This window comes from Euphorbia lathyris, chromosome 1 (genome assembly GCF_963576675.1).
Source record: "Euphorbia lathyris chromosome 1, ddEupLath1.1, whole genome shotgun sequence".
In the NCBI taxonomy this organism is placed as follows: domain Eukaryota; kingdom Viridiplantae; phylum Streptophyta; class Magnoliopsida; order Malpighiales; family Euphorbiaceae; genus Euphorbia; species Euphorbia lathyris.
Genome location: NC_088910.1, coordinates 93,385,872 through 93,409,762, shown reverse-complemented (window position 1 = coordinate 93,409,762; position 23,891 = coordinate 93,385,872). Strand labels below are relative to the sequence as shown.

Sequence of the window (23,891 nt, the reverse complement as noted above, 5' to 3'; positions counted from 1 at the left end):
AAGTGGCATACCCTGGATTGACTTCTGACAGTTGGTGAATTTTGCCTTCAAGCGAATTCATATGGGTGGCCATTGTAAGTACTAGTTCAGTCAGTTTTGCTATTTGCCCTTGATTCGGTTGCTGAGTTTGAACCGTAGTGATAACGCTAACCAGATCCTTTAGTCCTCGAAGTTCATTCAGAAGCTGAGTAATACTTGACAGGTGGGAGGACTCAGTTTGAGTAGATTGGTGACCATCAGCTTGAATAGCATTGAAATCTTAAAGCAAGGACTGAGCAGAAGCAATGACACGTCGGCCATACTCAGTAGCATTCAAGTATGCAAACTTAGCAGTATTAGACTCAGAGGCTGGTACAGAGTTTGATGGTGGTGGAGGAGTTGGTTCTCTGCCAGATTGAGTACCTTGATTGGTACCTGGACTTTGATTGATTGGATGAGATGAGTCATCAACATGTTGTGTTGGAGGTGGAGTTGAGGCAGGAGTTGGCTCAACTTGAGTAGTTTGAATTGGATCTGCAGGGTTTTTGGCTTGTTCCTCATCCTGAGTAACAGAGGCTTGTTTTTTTGCTGGATTTTCTGGTGGTGACTCAGTTTCATTTGAGAAGTACTGGAACTGGATTGTAGAGAGGTCAGTTTCAAGCTCATCAATGGGAAAGTCGTCCATGAGATCAATTTGCTTTTGCGCTTTCTTTTTTAGTCTTCGCCGTGTCTCAGCTCGTGGTGGTGAATGATCAGTTCGAATACCTTCACTGGACTCAGTAGCAACTGTCTCCTCTTCTACAAGTTGCTCAACAGGACCCTCAACAGCATTATTTTCTTTTTCTCTCTACTCAGCATCATCCTGAGATTTCTCAACATTGGGATATTTTTCCTGCTCAGTATTAGCTTCTTGGTGCTCAACATGTTGCTCAGTTTCTTCTACAGCTTCCTTTTCTTGGTCAGTTCCATGACCTTCAGGTTGAGTAGAGGCTAGTGGGACAGCTTCCACTATCTTTAAGGAGTTACCCTTTTTCCTTTTCTTTAAGGGGGATTCTGAAGTTTCTTCTTCCTCATCCTCAGGCTCTTCTTGCCTTTTTCTTTTCTCAGCTAACTCAGCTTGCTCCTTAGCCTTGTCAGCTTTAGCTTTTTCTTTTGATGAAAGCCTTACTTTCTTTGGGATAGCGTGAATGTCTTTTGAGCAAGTTTCTACAGCCTTTCTCTTCTTCCTTCTCTCAGGCTGAGCTGTCTCAGGTGACTCAGCATGAGCCTCAACATCTTTTGCAGGCTCAGTTTCAAGCTCAATTTCTGGTTGCTCAGCTTCTTCATCATCCTCAGCATCTCCAGCTCCTTCATATCCCTTTAAGGGTTGATTGTACAACAGTCCATCCAGTAGAACTGCAGTGATTTCACTCCCCAGTGTACTTGTTTCATCCACCGTCTCTATTTGCTTGTCCTGAATAATTTTTGTAATGAGAGAGCCCAAGCGGAGTTTCTTACCACTTCGTTGAAAAGCGCCAACGAGGAAGACTGGAAGATTGAGCGGAGTGTAGGTCAACATGTGCCAGATGAAGCACTGTTCGAAGTTTGATGCGGATGAAGCTGAGTTGAGTTTGGGGAAGATGAAGTTGGTCAGCATGTAATGGACCATCTTCTGTTCTTTTCCCATACAAGTGCTGGGTATCTCGCCCTTATGATCCTTAGGTTTACAGAACCCCTTGAGCTTCTCAGCCGTGTCTTTTGGCACTTTCTCCTTCGTCGTTCTAACTGAATTCCTTCGTCTGGTAAATCTAGTAAGGTGGCTATATAGGCAGGGGTTACGATGATTTTCTGACCTTTAACTGTGGTCTCCAAATAGTCAGAGTCATCTGCATCAACACGTAGATTCGAGTAGAATTCCCGTATTTACCTGGGATAGGTTGTTCCTGAAAGAGAAAAGAGACCTTTCCACTTGTTCTTCTCGACCCATTCACAGAATGGTTTCTCAGACGAGACAAAACTTGGAGAAAACCATCGGCATTTTAAAACCTCCAAATTGTTGACCTTTGTGTGTACTTTGATCATTTTCCTTTCTATTTCCGTCGAAGGACCCGCGTGGTCAGCCTGAGTGGGTTTGTTTGAGGTTTGAGTTTTAGGGGTTTTGTTTTTGCTGGGAGCCATTTTTGAAGGTTTTGAGGTTTTTAGAGAGAGAAAGAAGTTCGATTTCAGGAGATTTCAAGCGTAAGGAGTGAAGAGTGGGGATTCTTCCACTTTTTATATAAATTTACGGCAGCCCTTATTCATTAACTAGCCGTTTTTACCTAGGGACGTTCAACCGACAAAGATTCTGTCATTTATGACATCTTCGGCGCATGGGATTTGCCATTAATGTGTGTCTTTCCAAGGTGCCAGAGGTTACACGTGTAGGTTCATTTTACGCGAGTGGGTTTCTTTTTTATTTTTCTAGAATTCGAAGCATTCGTGATGTTAAGTGTCAATGTTTTGTCTATCTCTAAATAACTCAGCATACGTTTGAGCACTCAGTATGTGCTTCTACTCAGCATAAGATGAAGACTCAATATGTTTATCTACTCAGTATGGGATATTTACTCAACATTTGTATCTACTCAGTATAACCACTCAATGTTTATGTCTATTTAGCATGAGGTTATTTTTCTATTTTTAAACTTAGTAGAGAGTAGATATTTATTGTTAATTTACTTAGCATGGCATTTGCACATTCATTCAAATTTCCACTTAGTATAGCAATCATTCAATCATACATAATTATTTAGAGTGGATTTGACATACCAATTGCTTCCCTTAGTGTGTTGAATTGTTCTCGTGCTAAGGGTATAGTAAAGATATCTGCAAGCTGATCATTTGTTGGCACGTAGGTCAGCTTGATCTCATCTTTTAGTACATGGTCTCTGATGAAGTGATGCCTTATGCTAACATGCTTCATCCTGCTGTGTTGGACTGGATTTTTAGATAGATCAATGGCACTTTTGTTGTCACATTTGATCTCTATTGTATTTGTTTTGACTCCGTAATCCTCAAGCTGTTGCTTTATCCATAGGACTTGTGCAACACAGCTTCCAGGAGCCACGTACTCAGCTTCAGTTGTAGACAGAGCTACGGATGATTGCTTCTTACTGAACCAAGATACTAGACAGCTTCTAAGGAAATGACATCCTCCTGAAGTACTCTTCCGTTCTAGCTTATCTCGTCCATAGTCAGCATCAGTATATCCAATGAGTGTGAAGTCATTTGAGGTTGGATACCATAGACCTGCATCAACTGAGCTTTGCAAGTATCTAAAAATTCTTTTTACAGCAGTTAGATGAGATTCCCTGGGGTCAGCTTGATATCTAGCACAATAGCATACTGAGTATTGAATATCCGGTCTACTGGCTGTGAGATAGAGTAAAGAACCTATCATACCTCGATAGAGTTTACTATCAACTGACTTACTCTTCTCATCCTTGCATAGGACAGTATCAGTACCCATGGGGGTTGATATTGGTTTGCAATCTACCATGCTGAATTTCTTTAACATTTCCTTGGTGTACTTAGACTGACTTATAAAGATGCCATTCTTACCTTGCTTGATTTGAAGTCCAAGGAAGAAGTTGAGTTCACCCATCATGGACATTTCGAACTCAGTTTGCATCTGTTGGCTAAATTCTTTGCACAAAGATTCGTCAGTAGCACCAAAAATTATATCATCTACATATATCTGTGCAAGTAGGGTATGTTTACCCTTTTTCTTAATAAACAAGGTTGTGTCAGCTTTTCTCCTGACATAGTTCCTGGTCAGTAGGAAGTTGGTCAACCTCTCATACCAAGCTCTTGGAGCTTGCTTTAGGCCGTACAGGGCCTTTTTGAGTTTATAAACGTGGTTTGGAAATTTTGGATCTTCAAACCCAGGAGGTTGATTAACATATACCTCTTCGTTTATAAAGCCATTAAGAAATGCACTTTTCACATCCATTTGATATAGTTTAAAATTCATGTAACTGGCATAGGCACACAATATACGTATAGCTTCTAATCTAGCAACAGGAGCAAATGTTTCTCCATAGTCTATACCCTCTTGCTGACTGTAGCCTTGGGCTACAAGTCGAGCTTTGTTTCTAATCACATTTCCATGCTCATCTAGCTTATTTCTAAAGACCCACTTGGTCCCTATGGGCTTTTGATTCCTAGGTTTAGGTACTAAATCCCATACCTCATTTCTGGTGAATTGGTCAAGCTCTTCTTGCATAGCATTGATCCAATATTCATCTTGCTCAGCATCAGCAAAGTTCTTTGGCTCATGTATTGAGACGAATGCAACATTGCTGAGGTATTTTCTAAGCTGATCTCTGGTCATTAATTTGTTGTTGGCGGCATCAAGAATGGCTTGTTCTGTATGTCCCCTTGGGATTTTTATTTCCTTGGGCAGTGTTGAGTCGTTTGGAAGAGGTGTTTCTACAATCTCTACAGGAATAGATTGGTCAACAAATGATATTTCAATTTCTTGCTTACCTTGGGTTAGCTCCTGTATAGTTGACACTGAGGCTTCTGGTTGATCAGCGGAAGCTGAGCCTGGTTCATCTTCTTCAGGCTGAGCTGACTTACCTGTAGGGTCAGTTTCATCGAACTCAACATGTACAGACTCTTCTACAACCTGAGTTCTTTTATTAAATACTCTATATGCTTTACTGTTTGTTGAGTACCCTAAAAAGATCGCCTCATCAGCTTTAGCATCAAATTTAGCAAGGTTGTCTTTTGTATTGAGTATAAAGCATTTACACCCAAAGGCACGAAAGTATCCAATGTTGGGCTTTCGTCCTTTCCAAAGCTCATATGGGGTTTTCTTAAGTATAGGTCTAACTAGAGCCCTATTCAGTATGTAACATGCCGTGTGAACAGCTTCACCCCAGAAGTACTTTGGAAGCCTATTTTCACTCAGCATTGTCCTAGCTATTTCGACAATGGTTCTATTTTTCCTTTCAACGACCCATTTTGTTGAGGTGTTCTAGGAGCAGAGAAGTTGTGGTCAATACCACTGGTTTCACAGAATTCATTAAACTGTTGGTTTTTGAATTCTCCACCATTGTCGCTTCTAATGTGAGCTACTCTTAGGTCTTTGTCATTTTCAAGCTTTTTGATCATTGTGGTAAACATCTCAAAGGTTTCATCCTTGCTACTCAGCAAGATGATCCAAGTGTACCGAGAGAAATCATCTACAATAACCAAGGAAAATTTCTTACCTCCCAAGCTGAGTGGCTGGATAGGTCCGAAAAGATCCAAGTGTAGTAATTCCAATGGTCTTTTGGTTGAGACAATATTTTTGCTATGAAATGACTTTTTAGTTTGTTTGCCTTGCTGACAGGCTTTACACAGTTGATCTTTTTCAAACTTTAACTTGGGTAATCCCTCAACTAATTGCTTTCTAGCTAATTTGGCAAGAAGGTCCATGCTGGCATGCCCAAGTCTTCTATGCCATAACCAGGAGTTGTCCTCTTTAGACACTAAGCATATGTTTTTAGAAAACTGTTTTTCTAAGTTTAACATGTATACATTTTCTACACGAGGGGCAGTTAAAGTTAATTTATTTGTATTTCCCTCGAGTATTTGACACTTAGTATCATCAAATACAACCCTTCTGCCGCTCTTGCAAAGCTGAGCTACACTCAGCAGATTGTATTTGAGACCTTTAACTAAGGAGACAGACTCCATAGTTGGGTTACCTCCGATAGTACCTGAGCCGACTATCTTACCCTTCTTGTTGTCTCCAAAGCTTACACTTCCACCTCGTTTAAGCTCTAGTGTGATGAACTGAGTTTCATCACCTGTCATATGCCTTGAGCATGCGCTGTCTATATACCATAGTTTTGACTTCTCCACGCATGTCAAGCTGACATGCAGTTTAAACTATTCATTTTTAGGTACCCAATTTCCTTTGGGTCCTTTCTTGTTAGTATAAACAGGTGCAAAATCATATTTTAACTTGTGACGACATACTTTTATAGTGTGGCCTGGTTTACCACAGAAATCACAAAAAGGTACCCTTTGTGGGTTAAACTGAGTATAGTAAGCATTATTGTGTTGGGCATGCCAACATACTTTTGTGGTATGCCCTTTTCTTCCACAGAAGTCACATTGGACAGTCCGCTTGTTATGCCAACACACATCCTTTGTGTGTCCCCTTTTTCCACAACACTCACATTGAGTAAATTGCTTATGCTGACTAGTATTTGTGTACTCAGCATGGGGTTTATTTCTATTTGAGCCCTTCCCTTGACTCTGTAACATTGTGATATCCTTTCTAAGTTTCTTTGACTCAGATTGAACCTCCGTGACAAACTTATGTAGGATTTGCATGTTGGTATGCAAGTCAGAGTTGTCCTGGAGAAGATATCGGAGGTCACTCAGTTTGACCTCTTCAATCTCATCACAGCGCCTGCTGAGTGCCTTAATCTTTTTGTTACACTTCTTAGTTAGTGTATATAAGTCACACATGGCATTTACCATTTCATTTCTAAGCAAAAGTAAGGATGTTACCTCATTGTTGTTTTCCTCCTGCTCGGAATCTTCAGAGAGGTCAGCTTGCTCAGATTGGGATTGGTCAGCTCCATCATCTGCCATGAAACATATGTTGGCTGTTTCATTTTGCTCAGCTTCGGATGATGTTGACACATCACTGTCACTCCATGTGGCTACCATAGCCTTTTTGCTTCCCTTCTTCTCCTTTTTGAGGTTGGGACAGCTTGACTTGATGTGCCCACTTGTTGGTCCCGTGTGATTAGTTCCAAGGGGGGGTTAAGAACTAATATAACTTTTTTGTTTTAATTAATGTGCTGACTTAGTTATTTGGTGAGTTTGTCAACTCAGCTTTTGGTCAGCTTGGCCAGATATGTTACAAGATAGCTTTGGCCGGATATTGACTAATGCTGTTTTACTTGTAAGTTAGATATTGACACTCTTGGAGGTCAGCTTCTAACTCAGCACTTGAAATTACTCAGAGTCAACTTTAAACAATTTTATATGCTGAGTAAACTTCTCACACAACACATGCAAATATATATATTGAGAGAGGGTTAGAGATTACTCAGTATCACTTATCCTGGTTCGGCCTCTCCGCCTACATCCAGTCCCCAGAGTCCTCCGCGCTTTTAGAATTCAATACTGAGCTCTTTAAAGGTAGAGCACAAACCGATTACAAGGCAGTTGAATATGCAAGAGTACCTTCCTCTATCCGTCTACTCAACTCCTACTAAGTGCTACAACCCAACACCTAGATTTCTCTACCACTGAATGTTTACAACCAAACACTCAGCACAACGCTCTCAATGTTACAATTGATGAACACTTGTTCCTTTTCAAATAAAGAACACTTTAGAAGATTACAAGTAATCACTCTAGCATTTACACAAAGAATGGAAGATGGGTGTAAGATCTCTTTTTGTATCTAAGTGCTTTTGTATCTTTTCTCTCTTGTACTTTTTGTTTTTGTCAATAGGCAGTGATCCAAGGATTTTGATTGTCCTTATATAGGAGAAAATCTGGAATTGGATCATTTTGAAATGATGTAGCCGTTAATGTTAAAATGGCTCTTTTAGGAGACAACCTCTGGTCAGCTTCAGAATTCTCAGGCCAATCCTTTTCCTCTGATTTCTTCAGATGCCAGGTTTGTCATTATCTTGCAGACTTGTCTTTTTGTGCTAGTTGTCCTTTACCAATAATCCATTGACCCATACATCTCGGAATGTGTCCTTTGCGTTATTCCAAGGTTTCAATTATTGGCGCAGAGGGTCGGCAATCTTTGTCGTCTTGCAAACAACTCTTTCATGCTGTCCTGAGGATTCACTCAGCTTTGTTCATTGTCTTTGGCAACTTCTATGCTGAGTTATGTTTTAGTTAGCTCATCTTCGTAAGACAGTTGTTAAGACGGCTTCTCATGCTGAGTTCTATCTCACTTAGCTCTGTCGAATTTTAAGCCTCAATCTTTTGATGCTGGGTTCGATTCCACTCAGCTTGATCATGAGACTTATATACTGAGTTTTATTCCACTTAGCTTGTTCTGTCGTCTCATGCTGACTTTGTCCTGTTTTACTTTTATATCTATTTATATTTATACTCAACATTGAACAAACGGATTAGTACAATTAAAATAAAGCACTTAAATTTAATTGTCTCTTAATCATGGATGATTTTGTCAAATCAAAATCTTGTGGAAAGGTGTTTCAACAAACTCCCCCATTTTGATGTTGGCAAAATACATGATTATGGAACTCAGTTTTGAAATTCCCCATGATTGATTTATTTTTCATATTTCTGAAATTGCTCCCCCGAAAGGGTTGCATCTATTAATTCACCTCTAAACCTTCCAAGATTTAATTGAGACAAATTAAGGATATTTGTACTGGCTAGATTCAGTCCTAGGCATAAAGTTCTAATTTAGACGAGTCTAAGATAGCTTTCAGAAATGCTTGAGTACTCAGTTTGATTGATTTGTTTTTATGTATACTGAGTATGTTTCATTATTATTTGTTTGTTCAATTTGGACAGATCATCCTTGGTATTAAGACAAGTTGGATATTAAGACAAGTTGGATAAAGTGATGCTTATCATAATTTTACTCAGCAAGAAATATAAATATTAAACACAAGTAAGTATGGGCTAGGTTCTAAGCTTTGGACTAGACTATTTATTTTTCTTCGGATTGACTTGAGCTTGGTGATCAGCTTGAGACTTGCCTTTTCCTTTATCTTTACTCCCTGATGCACCATCGGCGTGCTGAGTTCCATCTTGACTTTTCTCCCCCGTTTTGCCATCATCGGGAGGAGGAGGAATGAAAGTATCATTTCTAGCAGCACTAGACAAAGCGTTTGAATAACGCTTCAACCTTCTTGTACTCTCACTTAAGCCATCAATAACTGGAACACTGTCATCTTGAACAGTTCGAGGAACCCGTAAGGAGCTGCTCAGCATGCTGATGAGACATTCATGAGATTTGCTGATCCAAGAGATGGACGCTGTGAGCTGAGCAAAGGATTGATGGTACAACTTGAGCAGAGCTGAGTCGTAGAATTGTCTTTGAGCATTTGTGTAGAGGACTGAGCGAAGGATGGATTGTGAGAAGCTCAGAAGGGTTTCATAAGTGATGGGGTCAACATCCATCTGTGCTTTGTTGACGTTGAGTAGACTTACCGCTTCACTCAGTTGGTCAATTGTACACTGAGAAGAAGAAGAAACTAACTCACGTGTACAAGTAAGATCAGCAGTCAGCTTGGCAAAGTATTCTTGCAACTCGGCAGATGTGGCAGATTCAGGATTTCCCGTAGACCGTAGATGGGTCAGTTCTGCAGTCAGCTTAGCAAAGTGTTGGGTTAACTTAGCTGAAGTGACATATCCTGGATTGACCACAGAGAGAGTGTTGATTTTTCCTTCAAGCGAATCCATGTGATTTACCATGAGAAGTAGCAGCTCGGTCAGCTTCGCAATTTGGTCTTGCTTGGGTTGTTGTGTTTGAACTGATGTTATAACACTTATAAGATCCTTGAGCCCCTTGATTTCATTAAGAAGTTGAGTGATGGATGAGATGTTAGATGACTCAGGATGAACAGACCCAGCAGCATCAGAAGTGTTGAACTCCTAGAGAAGGGATTGAGCAGTTTCTACGATGCGACGGCCAGATTGAGTTGCACTTAGATAGGCAAATTGACCAGCTGGATGTGACTCAGAAGCAGGTACGGAAGTTGAGCTGGATGGTGGTGGAGTTGGCTTCTTATCAGCTTAAGTTGAGTGATCAATAGTTGGTCCTTGAGGTAATTCAGTACCAGGAGCTGAGTGTTCTTTATGAGGTGGAAATTGAGCAGGTGGATTCATGGTTTGATCTCCTTTTTGAGTAGTGGTGACTTCGAGTTCTTGCTCGGCAGATTTTGGATCCTTTGGAGTCTTGGATTGTTCCTCAATATGAGTAACCGAGGCTTGATTTTTGGCCGGTTCTTTAAGAGGAGACTCTATAGTGTGGGAGAAGTATTCAAACTGAATAACAGACAGATCGGTGATTGGGTCTAGAGGCGGAGAATCTATGAGTAGATCAATAACTGGTCCCTTGAAGGCCTTCTTCTTAAGCCTTTTGAATGACTTAGCTTTGGGAGGAGACGGGTCAGCTTGGATGTCATCTGGACTTTCATGTTGTGTGAGCCTCTCCTCTTGCTGATCATCTCCTTCTTGTTCAGGATCTTTCGCTTGATGTTGCTCAACATCATCTGACTTAGTATGAACTTCTTCCTCAACATCAGGCTGATTGACATCCTTTCGGTGTTCTTCCTCTTCTTCTGTTTGCTCAACTGGAGTTTTCTCCAAGTCAATTCCAAGACCTTGAGCATAGTGTGACTTGGGTGGCACAACCCAATCAATGGGATCAACTTCAACAATATTCAAGCCAGAATTTTGACTCTTCTTCTTTAGAGGTTGTTCTGGGGTGTCATCACTTTCTTCTTCGGGCTCAGCTTGCCCCTTTCTTTTCTCTGCTGACCTAGGTGTAACCTGAGGTTGGTCAGCATCAAGGTTCTTGCCCTTAGCCATAGCCCGCTTCTTCTTTGGGATGGCAGAGATGTCCTTTGTGCACATTTCAAGTGCTTTCCTTTTCTTCTTTGCCTTTGGTGACTCAGCAGGGACTTCCTTCCCTTTCTTAGGTTCAACTTCTGGCTCAGCATCTGCTTGTTGCTCAGCTTCTACTTCTTGCTCAGCTTCGACTCCTTGTTCATCATCGTTTTCTTCCTCATCTGCCTCAGCACCTTCAATTCCCTTCAAAGGTTGGTTGAATAATAACCCAAATAGCAGAGCCACAGTTATTTCTATTCCCAAACTCTTAGTCTCAGTGATTGTCTCTATTTTGTGATCTTCAAGGATTTTGGTGATTAGAGAACCTAGTCTAAGTTTCTTACCTCCACGTTGAAGTGCACCAACCAGAAACAAAGGAATATTGAGTGGGTTGTAGGTCAGCATGTGCCATATAAAGCACTGCTCGAAGTTGGAGGCTGACGAGGCTGAGCTGAGTTTAGGGAAGATGAAGTTGTTCAGTATGTAGTGTGCCATCTTCTGGTTTTGTGCCATACAGGTACTGGGTATCTCTCCTTTGTGGTTTTTGGGTTTGCAGAATCCCTTAACATGATCAAGCTTTTCCTTTGTTGTTCTAAACTCAGTCCCTTCTTCTGGCAGATTTAGCAGAGTTGCCAAGTAGGATGGTGTGATTGTTATCTTGTGGCCCTTGACATGGGTTTCCAAGTAGTCCGCATCGTCTTCATCCACAACCAGACCGGAGTAAAATTCCCTAACCAGGCGAGGATAGGTAGTTCCGGGGAGAGAGAAAAGGCCTGCCCAATCGTTTTTCTCAATCCACTCACAGAATGGTTTCTCGGCGGTGATGAAGCTGGGAGAAAACCACCGGCATTTTAGGACTTCGAGATTGTTGACTTTCTTGTGAACCTTTACCATGGTTCTAGCCTTGGATTTCTGTTGTTTCGAGGAGCTTGTTGGGTCAGCTTGAGGGTTTTTGTTAAGAACATGGGATTTGGGATTTTCATCGGAGTGATGTTTACCGGAATCACCACCGGAGACATTTTGAGGGTTTGACATTTTCTTTCTCAGAGATTCTTAGGAATTTTGAATCTTAGAGAGAGTGGGGTTCGAATGCCAAAAGATTCAAGTGTAAAGAGGGTTAAGTGGGAAATCTTCCACTATTTAAAGAGATTGAAATCGATCCTATTCGTTGAACTAGCCGTTTCACCTTGGGACGTTCAATCGACAGAGATTCTGTCATTTATGACACATTCGGTGCATGTGTTTTCCCATTATTGCTTGAATTATCCTAGGTGCTATTTATTACACGTGTTAGCGTTTAATGGTGCAAATGGGTTTTAACTCAGCTTTGCTAGAATTCGAAACATTTGTGATACTGAGTACCTAGTTCTATGTAGATGAAGTTCGTCTCTTAGTAACTTAGCATGGGATAATCACTTTAACATGTGTATCTACTCAGCATAGGGTGATTACTCAGCATGTGTATCTACTCAGGATAATCACTTAACATGTATACTAACTCAGTACGTAGTAGTTACTAATTTTGAATTAACTCAGCATGGCAATCACTCAACGTTCAAATTTTCACATAGAATTTACAGAAGAGGATTAGACATACCGATAGCTTCCCTTAGTATGTTGAATTGTTCACGAGCCAATGGCTTGGTGAAGATATCTGCAAGCTGTTCATCTGTTGGCACATAGGTCAGCTTGATCTCACCTTTTAGTACGTGATCTCTGATGAAGTGATGCCTTATGCTGACATGCTTCATCCTGATGTGTTGGATTGGATTCTTGGACAGATCAATGACACTTTTGTTGTCACATTTGATCTCTATTATTTCAGTTTTTACTCCATAATCCTCAAGTTACTGCTTAATCCATAAAACTTGTGCAACACAGCTTCCAGCAGCTACGTACTCAGCTTCAGTTGTAGACAAGGCTACTGATGACTGCTTCTTGCTGAACCAAGATACTAGACAGCTTCTAAGGAAATGACAACCTCTTGAAGTACTTTTACGTTCTAGCTTATCTCGTCCATAGTCAGCATCAGTATATCCAATGAGTGTGAAGTCATTTGAGGTTGGATACCATAAACCTGCATCAACTGAGCTTTGCAAATATCTAAAAATTCTTTTTACAGCAACTAAGTGAGATTCCCTGGGGTCATCTTGATATCTTGCACAATAACATACTGAGTACTGTATATCAGGTCTACTAGCCGTGAGATAAAGTAAGGAGCCTATCATACCTCGATAAAGTTTACTATCTATTGACTTACTCTTCTCATCTTTGCATAGGACAGTATCAGTACCCATTGGGGTTGATATGGATTTACAGTCTTCCATATCGAATTTCTTTAACATTTCTTTGGTGTACTTGGACTGACTTATGAAGATGCCATTCTTACCTTGCCTAATTTGAAGTCCAAGGAAGAAGTTGAGTTCGCCCATCATGGACATCTCGAACTCAATTTGCATCTGTTTGCTAAATTCTTTACACAAAGATTCGTCAGTAGCACCAAATATTATATCATCTACATATATTTGTGCAAGTAGGGTATGTTTACCCTTTTTCTTAATAAACAAGGTTGTGTCAGCTTTTCCCCTGACATAGTTCCTGGTCAGCAGAAAGTTGGTCAACCTCTCATACCAAGCTCTTGGAGCTTGCTTTAGGCCGTACAAGGCCTTTTTGAGTTTATAAACATGGTTTGGAAATTTTGGATCTTCAAATCCAGGAGGTTGATTAACATATACCTCTTCGTTTATGAAACCATTAAGAAATGCACTTTTAACATCCATTTGGTATAACTTAAAGTTCATGAAACTAGCATAAGCACACAATATACGTATTGCTTCCAACCTAGCAACTGGTGCAAAAGTTTCTCCATAGTCAATACCCTCTTGCTGACTATATCCTTGGGCTACAAGTCGAGCCTTGTTTCTTATTACGTTTCCGTGCTCATCTAGTTTATTTCTAAATACCCACTTGGTTCCTATAGGCTTTTGATTCCTAGGTTTAGGTACTAAATCCCATACCTCATTCCTGGTGAATTGATCAAGTTCTTCTTGCATAGCATTGATCTAATATTCATCGTGCTCAGCATCAGCAAAGTTCTTTGGCTCATGCATTGAGACGAATGCTACGTTGCTGAGGAACTTCCTAAGCTGATCTCTAGTCATCAACTTGTTGTCAGCAGCATCAAGAATAGACTTTTCTGAGTGTCCTCTTGGAATTTTTATTTCCTTAGGTAGTGTTGAGTCGTTTGGAACAGGTGTTTCTACAATCTCTACAGGAATAGACTGGTCAGCAAATGTAATTTCAACTTCTTGCTTACCTTTGGTCAGTCCTTGTATTGATGATTCAGAGGCTCCATTTTGATCAACGGAAGCTGAGCTTGGTTCATCTTCAATGAGCTGAGTTGACTTTCCTGTAGGGTCAGCTTCATCGAACTCAACATGGACAGACTCTTCTACAACCTGCGTTCGTTTATTATAGACTCTATATGCTTTACTGTTTGTTGAGTACCCTAAGAAGATTGCTTCGTCAGTTTTAGCATCAAATTTTGCAAGATTGTCCTTTGTATTGAGTATAAAGCATTTACACCCAAAGGCACGAAAGTACCCAATGTTGGGCTTTCGTCCTTTCCAAAGTTCATATGGGGTTTTCTTAAGTATAGGTCTAACTAGAGCCCTATTAAGTATGTAGCATGCTGTGTGGACAGCTTCACCCCTGAAGTACTTTGGGAGCCTGTTTTCACTCAGCATGGTTCTAGCAATTTCGACAATAGTTTTATTCTTCCTTTCAACAACCCCATTCTGTTGAGGTGTTCTAGGAGCAGAGAAATTGTGGTCAATACCACTGGTTTCACAGAATTCGTCAAACTGTTGGTTTTTGAATTCTCCACCATTGTCACTTCTAATATGAGCTACTTTTAGGTCTTTGTCAATTTCAAGCTTTTTAATCAATGTGGTGAACATCTCAAATGTTTCATCCTTGCTACTCAGCAAGATGATCCAAGTGTACCGAGAGAAATCGTCTACAATGACTAAGGAAAATTTCTTACCTCCCAAGCTGAGTGGCTGGATAGGTCCGAAAAGATCCAAGTGTAGTAATTCCAGTGGTCTCTTGGTTGAGACAATATTTTTACTATAAAATGACTTTTTAGTTTGTTTGCCTTGCTGACAAGCTTTACACAGTTGATCTTTTTCAAATTTTAATTTGGGTAATCCCTCAACTAATTGCTTTCTAGCTAATTTGGCAAGAAGGTCCATGCTGACATGCCCAAGTCTTCTATGCCATAGCCAAGAGTTGTCCTCTTTAGACACCAAGCATATGTTTTTGGAAAACTGTTTTTCTAAATTTAGCATGTACACATTTTCTACACGAGGGGCAGTTAAAATTAATTCATTTGTATTTCCCTCGAGTATTTGACACTTGGTATTATCAAATAAAACCTTTCTACCACTTTTGCAAAGCTGAGCTACACTCAGTAGATTGTATTTGAGACCTTTGACTAAGGAGACAGACTCAATAGTTGGGTTACCTCCGATAGTACCTGAGCCGACTATCTTACCCTTCTTATTGTCTTCGAAGCTTACACTTCCTCCTCGTTTAAGCTCTAGTGTGATGAATTGTGTTTCATCACCTGTCATGTGTCTTGAGCATGCGCTGTCTATGTACCAAAGTTTTGACTTCTCGACGCATGTCAAGCTGACCTGTATTTTAAACTATTCATCTTTAGGTACCCAATTCTTTTTGGGTCATTTCTTGTTAGTATAAACAGGTGCAAAGTCATATTTCAGTTTGTGACGACATACTTTTATAGTGTGGCCATTTTTACCACAGAAGTCACAATAACTTACTCTTTGAGGGTGATGCTGAGTGTGGTCAGCATTGTTATGTTGAGCATGCCAACATACCTTAGTGGTATGTCCTTTTCTTCCGCAGAAGTCACATTGGACAATCTGCTTGTTGAACCAACACACATCTTTTGTGTGTCCCCTTTTCCCGCAACAGTCACACTGGGTGAACTGTTTATGCTGACTAGTACTTGAGTACACAACATGGGATTTATGTTTATTTGAGCCTTTTACTTGACTCTGTAGGGTTGTAACATCCTTTCTAAGTTTCTTTGACTCAGATTGAACCTCCGTGACAAACTTATGCATTATTTGAATGTTGCTATGTAAGTCTGCATTGTCTTGGAGGAGATATCTGAGGTCACTCAACTTGACCTCTTCAATCTCGTCACACCGCCTGCTGAGTGATTTGATTTTCTTGTTACACTTTTTAGTTAGTGTATATAAATCACTCAAGGCATTTACCATTTCATTTCTAAGCAAAAGTAGGGATGTTACCTCATTGTTGTGTTCCTCCTGGTCAGCTTCATCAGAGAGGTCAGCTTGCTCAGATTGAGAGTGATCAGCATCATCGGCCATGAAGCATATGTTTGCTGTTTCATTTGCATCAGCTTTGGATGATGTTGACTCATCACTGTCACTCCATGTTGCTACCATTGCCTTCTTATTTCCCTTCTTATCCCTTTTTAGGTTTGGGCAGCTTGACTTGATGTGCCCAGTTTGGTGGCACTCAAAACATGTGATAGACTTGGAGCTGTCCTTCTTATATTTGTCAATGGACTCAGCTTTGTACCTATCACCTCTCTTGTATGGCCGTTTGCTGTTTCTGTCATTTCTTCTGAACAGCTTCTTCATCTTTCTAGTAAACATAGCCATTTCCTCATCATCAGTTGACTCAGCTTCTGTGGAGTCAGCTTTCATCACTAGTGATTTCTGTTTCTTATCTTCGGACTTTTCTTTAGCTTCAAAGTTTTTCATAGAGATTTTATGGGTCAGCAAGGATCTGATCAGCTCATCATATTTGTAGGTAGTCAAGTCCTGAGCTTCTTCTACATCTGTTTTCTTTGCTTGCCAACTCTTAGGTAGACTTCTCAAGATTTTCTTCACCTGTTCCTCTTCAGTGAAGTTCTTTCCAAGTCTTTTGAGCTCATTAATGATGTTGGTGAATCTTGAGTTCATTTCTGAGATGTCTTCGTTCTCATTCATCTCGAACAGCTCGTAGAGTCTCATATGCTGATTGACTTTAGACTCCTTAACCTTACTTGTGCCTTCATAAGTCACTTCCAACTTCTTCAAAATCTCCTGTGCTGACTCACATCCTGAAATCTTATTATATCCTGCAGCATCTAAAGCACAATGAAGCATATTTATAGCCGAAGCATTATTTTGTAATTTTCTGAGGTCATCCTCTGTCCACTCAGCTTCGCTTTTAACAATTTTCTCATTATTAACAGTTTTATATGGCACATGTGGACCTTGGACAATTGCAAGCCATACACTCATGTTTGTGGATTGAATAAAGTTTTTCATCCTATTCTTCCAGAATGTATAATTAGATCCAAAGAATAGGGGAGGTCTAGTGATTGATAATCCCTCAGGGAGTATCTGTGTTGTTTGGTTCCCTGGAAGGAAACGAGTGCTGTTCTCAGCCATTTATGGGGATCCGCTTAAGATAGTTATATCTTTGAGTAGTGAGCTTAGGCTCTGATACCACTTGTTGGTCCCATGTGATTAGTTCCAAGGGGGGGGGGGGGGTTAGGAACTAATATAACTTTTTTGTTTTAATTAATGTGCTGACTTAGTTATTTGGTGAGTTTGTCAACTCAGCTTTTGGTCAGCTTGGCCAGATATGTTACAAGACAGCTTTGGCCGGATATTGACTAATGCTGTTTTACTTGTAAGTTAGATATTGACACTCTTGGAGGTCAGCTTCTAACTCATCACTTGAAATTACTCAGAGTCAACTTTAAACAATTTTATATGCTGAGTAAACTTCTCACACAACACATGCAAATATATATATTGAGAGAGGGTTAGAGATTACTCAGTATCACTTATCCTGGTTCGGCCTCTCCGCCTACGTCCAGTCCCCAGAGTCCTCCGGGCTTTTAGAATTCAATACTGAGCTCTTTAAAGGTAGAGCACAAACCAATTACAAGGCAGTTGAATATGCAAGAGTACCTTCCTCTATCCGTCTACTCAACTCCTACTAAGTGCTACAACCCAGCACCTAGATTTCTCTACCACTGAATGTTTACAACCAAACACTCAGCACAACGCTCTCAATGTTACAATTGATGAACACTTGTTCCTTTTCAAATAAAGAACACTTTAGAAGATTACAAGTAATCACTCTAGCATTTACACAAAGAATGGAAGATGGGTGTAAGATCTCTTTTTGTATCTAAGTGCTTTTGTATCTTTTCTCTCTTGTACTTTTTGTTTTTGTCAATAGGCAATGATCCAAGGATTTTGATTGTCCTTATATAGGAGAAAATCTAGAATTGGATCATTTTGAAATGATGTAGCCGTTAATGTTAAAACGGCTCTTTTAGGAGACAACCTCTGGTCAGCTTCAGAATTCTCAGGCCAATCCTTTTCCTCTGATTTCTTCAGATGCCAGGTTTGTCATTATCTTGCAGACTTGTCTTTTTGTGCTAGTTGTCCTTTACCAATAATCCATTGACCCATACATCTCGGAATGTGTCCTTTGCGTTATTCCAAGGTTTCAATTATTGGCGCAGAGGGTCGGCAATCTCTGTCGTCTTGCAAGCAACTCTTTCATGCTGTCCTGAGGATTCACTCAGCTTTGTTCATTGTCTTTGGCAACTTCTATGTTGAGTTATGTTTTAGTTAGCTCATCTTCGTAAGACAATTGTTAAGACGGCTTCTCATGCTGAGTTCTATCTCACTTAGCTCTGTTGGATTTTAAGCCTCAATCTTTTGATGCTGGGTTCGATTCCACTCAGCTTGATCATGAGACTTCTATACTGAGTTTTATTCCACTTAGCTTGTTCTGTCGTCTCATGCTGACTTTGTCCTGTTTTACTTTTATATCTATATCTATTTATATTTATACTCAACATTGAACAAACGGATTAGTATAATTAAAATAAAGCACTTAAATTTAATTGTCTCTTAATCATGGATGATTTTGTCAAATCAAAATCTTGTGGAAAGGTGTTTCAACACTAGTGTTGAGCATTGAGATGCTGTAGAAAGGGTCATGAGATACCTTAAAAGAACCATAAAACTTGGATTACATCATCAAAGGTTTCTAGCAGTCCTTGAAGGATATAATGATGTTGACTAGAACACCCTATAAGATGATTCCAAGGCAACTAGTAGCTATATTTTTAATATAGTTGGTGGTGCTGTTTTATGGAAGTCCAAGAAACAGACTATTCTAGCTCAATCAACAACGGAATTAGAGCTTATTATAGTAGCCACAGCTAGTGAATAAGTAGGTTGGTTGAGAAGTCTATTAACTGAGATTCCCTTATGGGAAAAACCAATTCTAGTAGTATTGATCCACTGCGATTGTACCACAACTATTGCTAAGATTCAGAACCGTTATTATAACGATAAGAAACGACAGATACATCGTAAGCACAACACTGTTAGAGAGCTTCTCTCTAAAGGAGATGTTAGAGTGGATCATATACGCTCTGAAGAGAATTTAACCGATCCTTGGATGAGAGAATTAGCTACAGAGAAAGTCCAAAGTACCGCAAAAAGTATGTGACTTATGCCCCTACAATGATGAGTTACAATAATGGTAACCCAATCTATAGACTAGAGATCCCCAGAAATAGGTTCAATGGGTAAACAACAAGTTGTGATGTAATACGAGTTAGATCATGCATTTTGAAGCATAAATTTCCTGAAGCGGTGTTAGGTTGAGATAATAGAAACTCTTAATAAGATCTATACTCTATTTGGAGTGAAGTACATAGCTATAGGAGTACTTCTGATAGACTTACCTATATGAATGTGTAAGTGAGACTGCTTCCTATGAGTTTTGGGCAAAACTCTAAAGCATTCATCATACCAGGATAGATGTGTATGGCCATAAACGCATGGACTACTAGAACTACACTCTGAAAATGTTTTGACGTGGTATAATGTCAGATATATAGTTCAAGACTTCAAGTCACTCTAATATAATCTGAATTATACTCACTATGCAAGGGTTCAAATCGAAAGATACCTTTGTCTATGCTTGACCTTATGTATTTGTTCAGTAAATGTTTTTAAAAATTCTAGTAGGGGATTGTTGGGCTAGGCCACTAGGACCAGTTTGAATTTATGAAAAAAAGCCACAAAGTTTCGTCTTCAAAGAGCTTTAGAAGAGTAATAAGCATCTCACATATTAGAAATCACTTTGTAATGATATTTATCAAGAGGATCCTTACACACTTGAGTGTGTCCCAAGGGTTACCCCACTTTTTACGAAATGGTGAGGACTTAGTTGATGCTTGACCACCACACTCGCTCCGCCACTGCCGTCCGAACCAGGTTGAGTTGGTGTGGCATGGTGTTGACTCTAGGAATAATAATAATATTTTCATTTAATTAATTTAATTCGAAATTAATATTTACTTAATTTATTTTCGGAATTATTAGTTTTCCACTTCTCTGATTTCTCTCCCACCTTCTTTTCCACCAAAATAGAACACAACATCTTTTTTTTTGTTATATAAATAGTTGTGCGATTCCTGTTTTTATCAGTCAATTTCTTTTATGCTTTCTAAAATTCGATACTGATCTAATTTGAGTGTAGTCAGACCGAATTTGTATTGTGCAGTACACACTTGAATTACGAGTGGGTTGTTATCCTGGAGGTGACCAGAATTTAATTTGCTTGTACTTTCTGGCAGTTCTGCGAACATCTTAAAGAAAGTGATATAGTCCGTGATTCTGCCCATTGTCGTGTCCGGTAATTTTTGTGCTTTCCCAGTTCTTATTCTAACACAAACAAAATGAGAAAATGAAGTAAACAAGCACCCCTTAATGTTTTAACCTAAGTATCTAACTAATTCTACTAAACTCTCTCTCTCTCAAAAAAAAAAAAAAAAAAACTATTCATTGTCACTGATATTTTTTTGTGTTGCAATTTATGTTTGAGTGGAATGGAGGAGACTCTTTTTTATGTGACTGCTCTTAATCATTTTCTAGTCTTTCTACATTTATTTGTCTTGATATTCAGATTTAAATTAAATGTTAAGATTAATTTTATTTAAATCAGATTAGCGATTGGGATTAATCAAATATATGAAATATGAGATTTATCCACCAATGATATATGAAAGTGACCCAATTTACTAACATTAAACTATTCATTGTATGATTATAGACTATCTATCAGTTTAACCTTTTAGTTCACTCGTTGTGTCATAGATTTTATTAATATTGTTATCGATTTGTGATTGTACGATGATTAGAACACAAAAGAGATGTTGGTTTCTTAACAAACCTTCCAGAAGCAAAGAAGAAACTAAAAATCTATGAAGCTGATATGAATGAGCCAGAAAGTTTCAAGCCAGCCATAGAAGGGTGCATAGGAGTGTTTCATGTAGCCACCCCAGTTGACTTTGAAAACAAAGAACCAGAACAAGTAGTTACCAAAAGAGCCATTGATGGAACACTTGGAATCTTAAAGGCATGTTTGGATTCCAACACAGTTAAGAGAGTTGTCTATACTTCTAGTGCTTCTGCTGTCCAATTTAGTGGGAAACCCGTTGACTTAATGGATGAGAACTTTTGGAGTGACGTGGATTACATTAAATCCTTGGAAAATTTCTCATTTGGTCCTTACATGATTTCAAAGACATTAACAGAGAAGAGTGCTCTTGAATTTGGACAACAACATGGTTTAGATGTTGTTACTGTCATTCCATCTTTCATTAATGGTCCTTTTATATGTCCGAAGTTTCCTGGATCAGTTCACACTTCATTGGCTATGATACTAGGTAATTTTCCAACTTTTTACTTCAATTTATGGCCCGGCCGAATGGATAGGTCTTCGATCTAAATCACCTTAATTTTTTCAAAATGAAATACTCTAACAAAATCGTGAGTTTTTTATTTGTAATTAAAAGAACATTTATGACCAGCATTAAAAAAATATATAAAATTATATACTTTAAAAGCTGATAATTAAAAGTTCAATTCATATTAATATCTGACGGATTGAACAGGTGAGAGAGAGCAATATGGGCCTCTTCTGAATATGTCAATGGTGCACACTGATGATGTGGCTAGAGCACATATATTTCTGTTTGAATATGGTGAAGCCAAGGGAAGATATATTTGTTCTTCACATACCATAACTATTGAAGAAATGTCCGAATTTCTTTCTGCAAATTATCCAGAGTTGTCAATACCAACAATGGAGTGAGTAATTAATTCACATTTTATTTTTGGGATCATCAAATCATACTTATTGAAGCTCAATTTTTGTTTTTTTTTTTTCTTTTCTAAACAGATCTTTAGGCGATATCAAAGGGTTTAGAATCCCTTCATTAACTTCAAAGAAACTGTTGAACTCAGGCTTTGAGTTTAAGTATGGGCTTAAGGACATGTTTGATGGAGCTATCCAATCCTCCAAATCTAAGGGCTACCTTTAATTTACATGTATATTTTGTTTGTTTGGTTGGATTGATGTTGTTTACTGTTTAGAATGTTATCTTTAATTTATATGTATAGTTTGTTTGGTTCGATTGTTGCTATTTACTGTTTAAGAGAATATTTATTACTCTATTCGTCTTACGAATATTTGAAAAAAAAACCTTTTCATATCCCATGAAATACGAGTGTTCTTTTAATTATAAACAATCACCACTTTACTATTGTATCCGTATTTAGTATGGTTTAAAATTATTAATTATAAAATAAATTAAATATTTTATTTATTACAACACTTTAATTTTTTTTGGTTACATATTACAACACTTTATTAATTGAGGTATATAAACAAATATTAATAATATTCATTTGTTTTTGTATTTAGTGTGCATACACATTTTTATCTATATTCATAGTACAAAATAAGTTATTTTTTTAAGGTTTATCCTTTTATTTAATGTTGATTATAATAAAAATTAAAAGATAAGGTAATTTTTTTTTTTTGTAACAATGCCAACTAAGGATAAGGGTAGCATTGGATGTCAGGAAGCCGTCAAAAAGATCTAAACGAATTAAACGCTATGTTTCTTTCCTTCAGTTCAAGTATGAGAGCTTATGTAACTTTTGCTACCTTTGTAGGATATTGGGACATAGAAAACGTTTTTGTGATAAGCCTTTTCACTTTGATACCCCTGATCTAAAGCGGGAATGAGGAGTGTGGCTTCTTGCTCAGGCTTGGCGAGGGGGCTCACCGTCTACATCTCGTTGGCTAAGAGAACTTGGCGTGGCTGGCGATGAGAAGTGGAGAAGATTATCAGGTTTGATGGGTTTCACTGCTGGTTTTGTTGGGGGCCGGGAGGATGTTAAGGCTATAATGGCTAAGGTTTCGGAAGAGGACATAAACCTTAGTGAGGAGGAGGCTCTTGAACTCCAAAGTGTGAAGGTGGGGAGCTGAATGTTACTGGAACTAGGCGACCATGTGCATCAAAAACGGTACTTCAAAACGAGCATATGGTTTCTAATAATAGGGATTCCATGGGTTCTTTGGAAACAGATAAGGCAAGGTCTGAGGATCAAACCCACCAAAGGCAATGACGTGCCTTAGTTGGAAATTTCGGGTCTGAGAAACCCCCAGGCAATTCGGGCACTGGGTGAGCTATTGAAAGCTCATAAGTCAAGTATAATGTTTCTTATGGAAACACTGCGTATGGAGGGGATAAGACGCCAGTTTGCATTCTTAGGATGTCTTATAATAAATGCTAGAGGCCACAGTGTAGGGCTTGCTTTTATATGGAAGAAGGATTCGGGTTATAAAGTTAACAACTTTTACGATCATCACATTGAATTAGCCATCCAGAACAAGCAGTTGGGAGATTGGCGTCATATTGGTTTCTATGATTTTGCAGACAAAAATAGACAACAGGAATCCTGGGACCTTCTTAGTACAATTACTAATTCTTCTCTATTGCCTAGTTGTTTTTAGGGGATTTCAACTGCATTTTGAGAGCAAATAAAAAACATGGTGGACATGATTACCCAGGTTACCTAATCAACCGTTTAATGGAGGCAATAAGCTCATTAATGATCTTTATGAATTGAGTATGCGTGGAAGTACATTCACATGGGACTGAGGAAAGGGAACAGATTCTTGGGTTAATGAAAGGCTTGATCGGGCACTTGAGATGGGGGACTAGATGCATCAATTTTTTCAGTACCGGCTCACCAATTTAGTTGCATCTTATTTTGACCACTCGCCTCTTTTGCTCGAGTTTGATGAATACAAAGTTCCCACGGTTAAAAAACACCGGTTCCGATTTGAAATTGCATGGAGTTCTGAGGAGGGTTTTTTCGAGCTGGTCACAACGT

General features: G+C 39.0%; 1 protein-coding gene across 1 annotated transcript in view; it reads left to right on the top strand.

Moving 5' to 3' along the window:
* Positions 1 to 22,226, top strand: part of LOC136207022 (vestitone reductase-like) — a 32,542-nt gene extending 10,316 nt beyond the window's left edge. Inside the window, exons 2-4 of the mRNA XM_065998266.1 lie at positions 20,843 to 21,370; positions 21,599 to 21,794; positions 21,886 to 22,226. Coding sequence (XP_065854338.1) covers positions 20,843 to 21,370; positions 21,599 to 21,794; positions 21,886 to 22,027 — 866 coding nt within the window. The 3' untranslated portion in view covers positions 22,028 to 22,226. The remainder of the gene's footprint in view (positions 1 to 20,842; positions 21,371 to 21,598; positions 21,795 to 21,885) is intronic.
* The last annotated feature ends 1,665 nt before the right edge of the window (positions 22,227 to 23,891 follow it).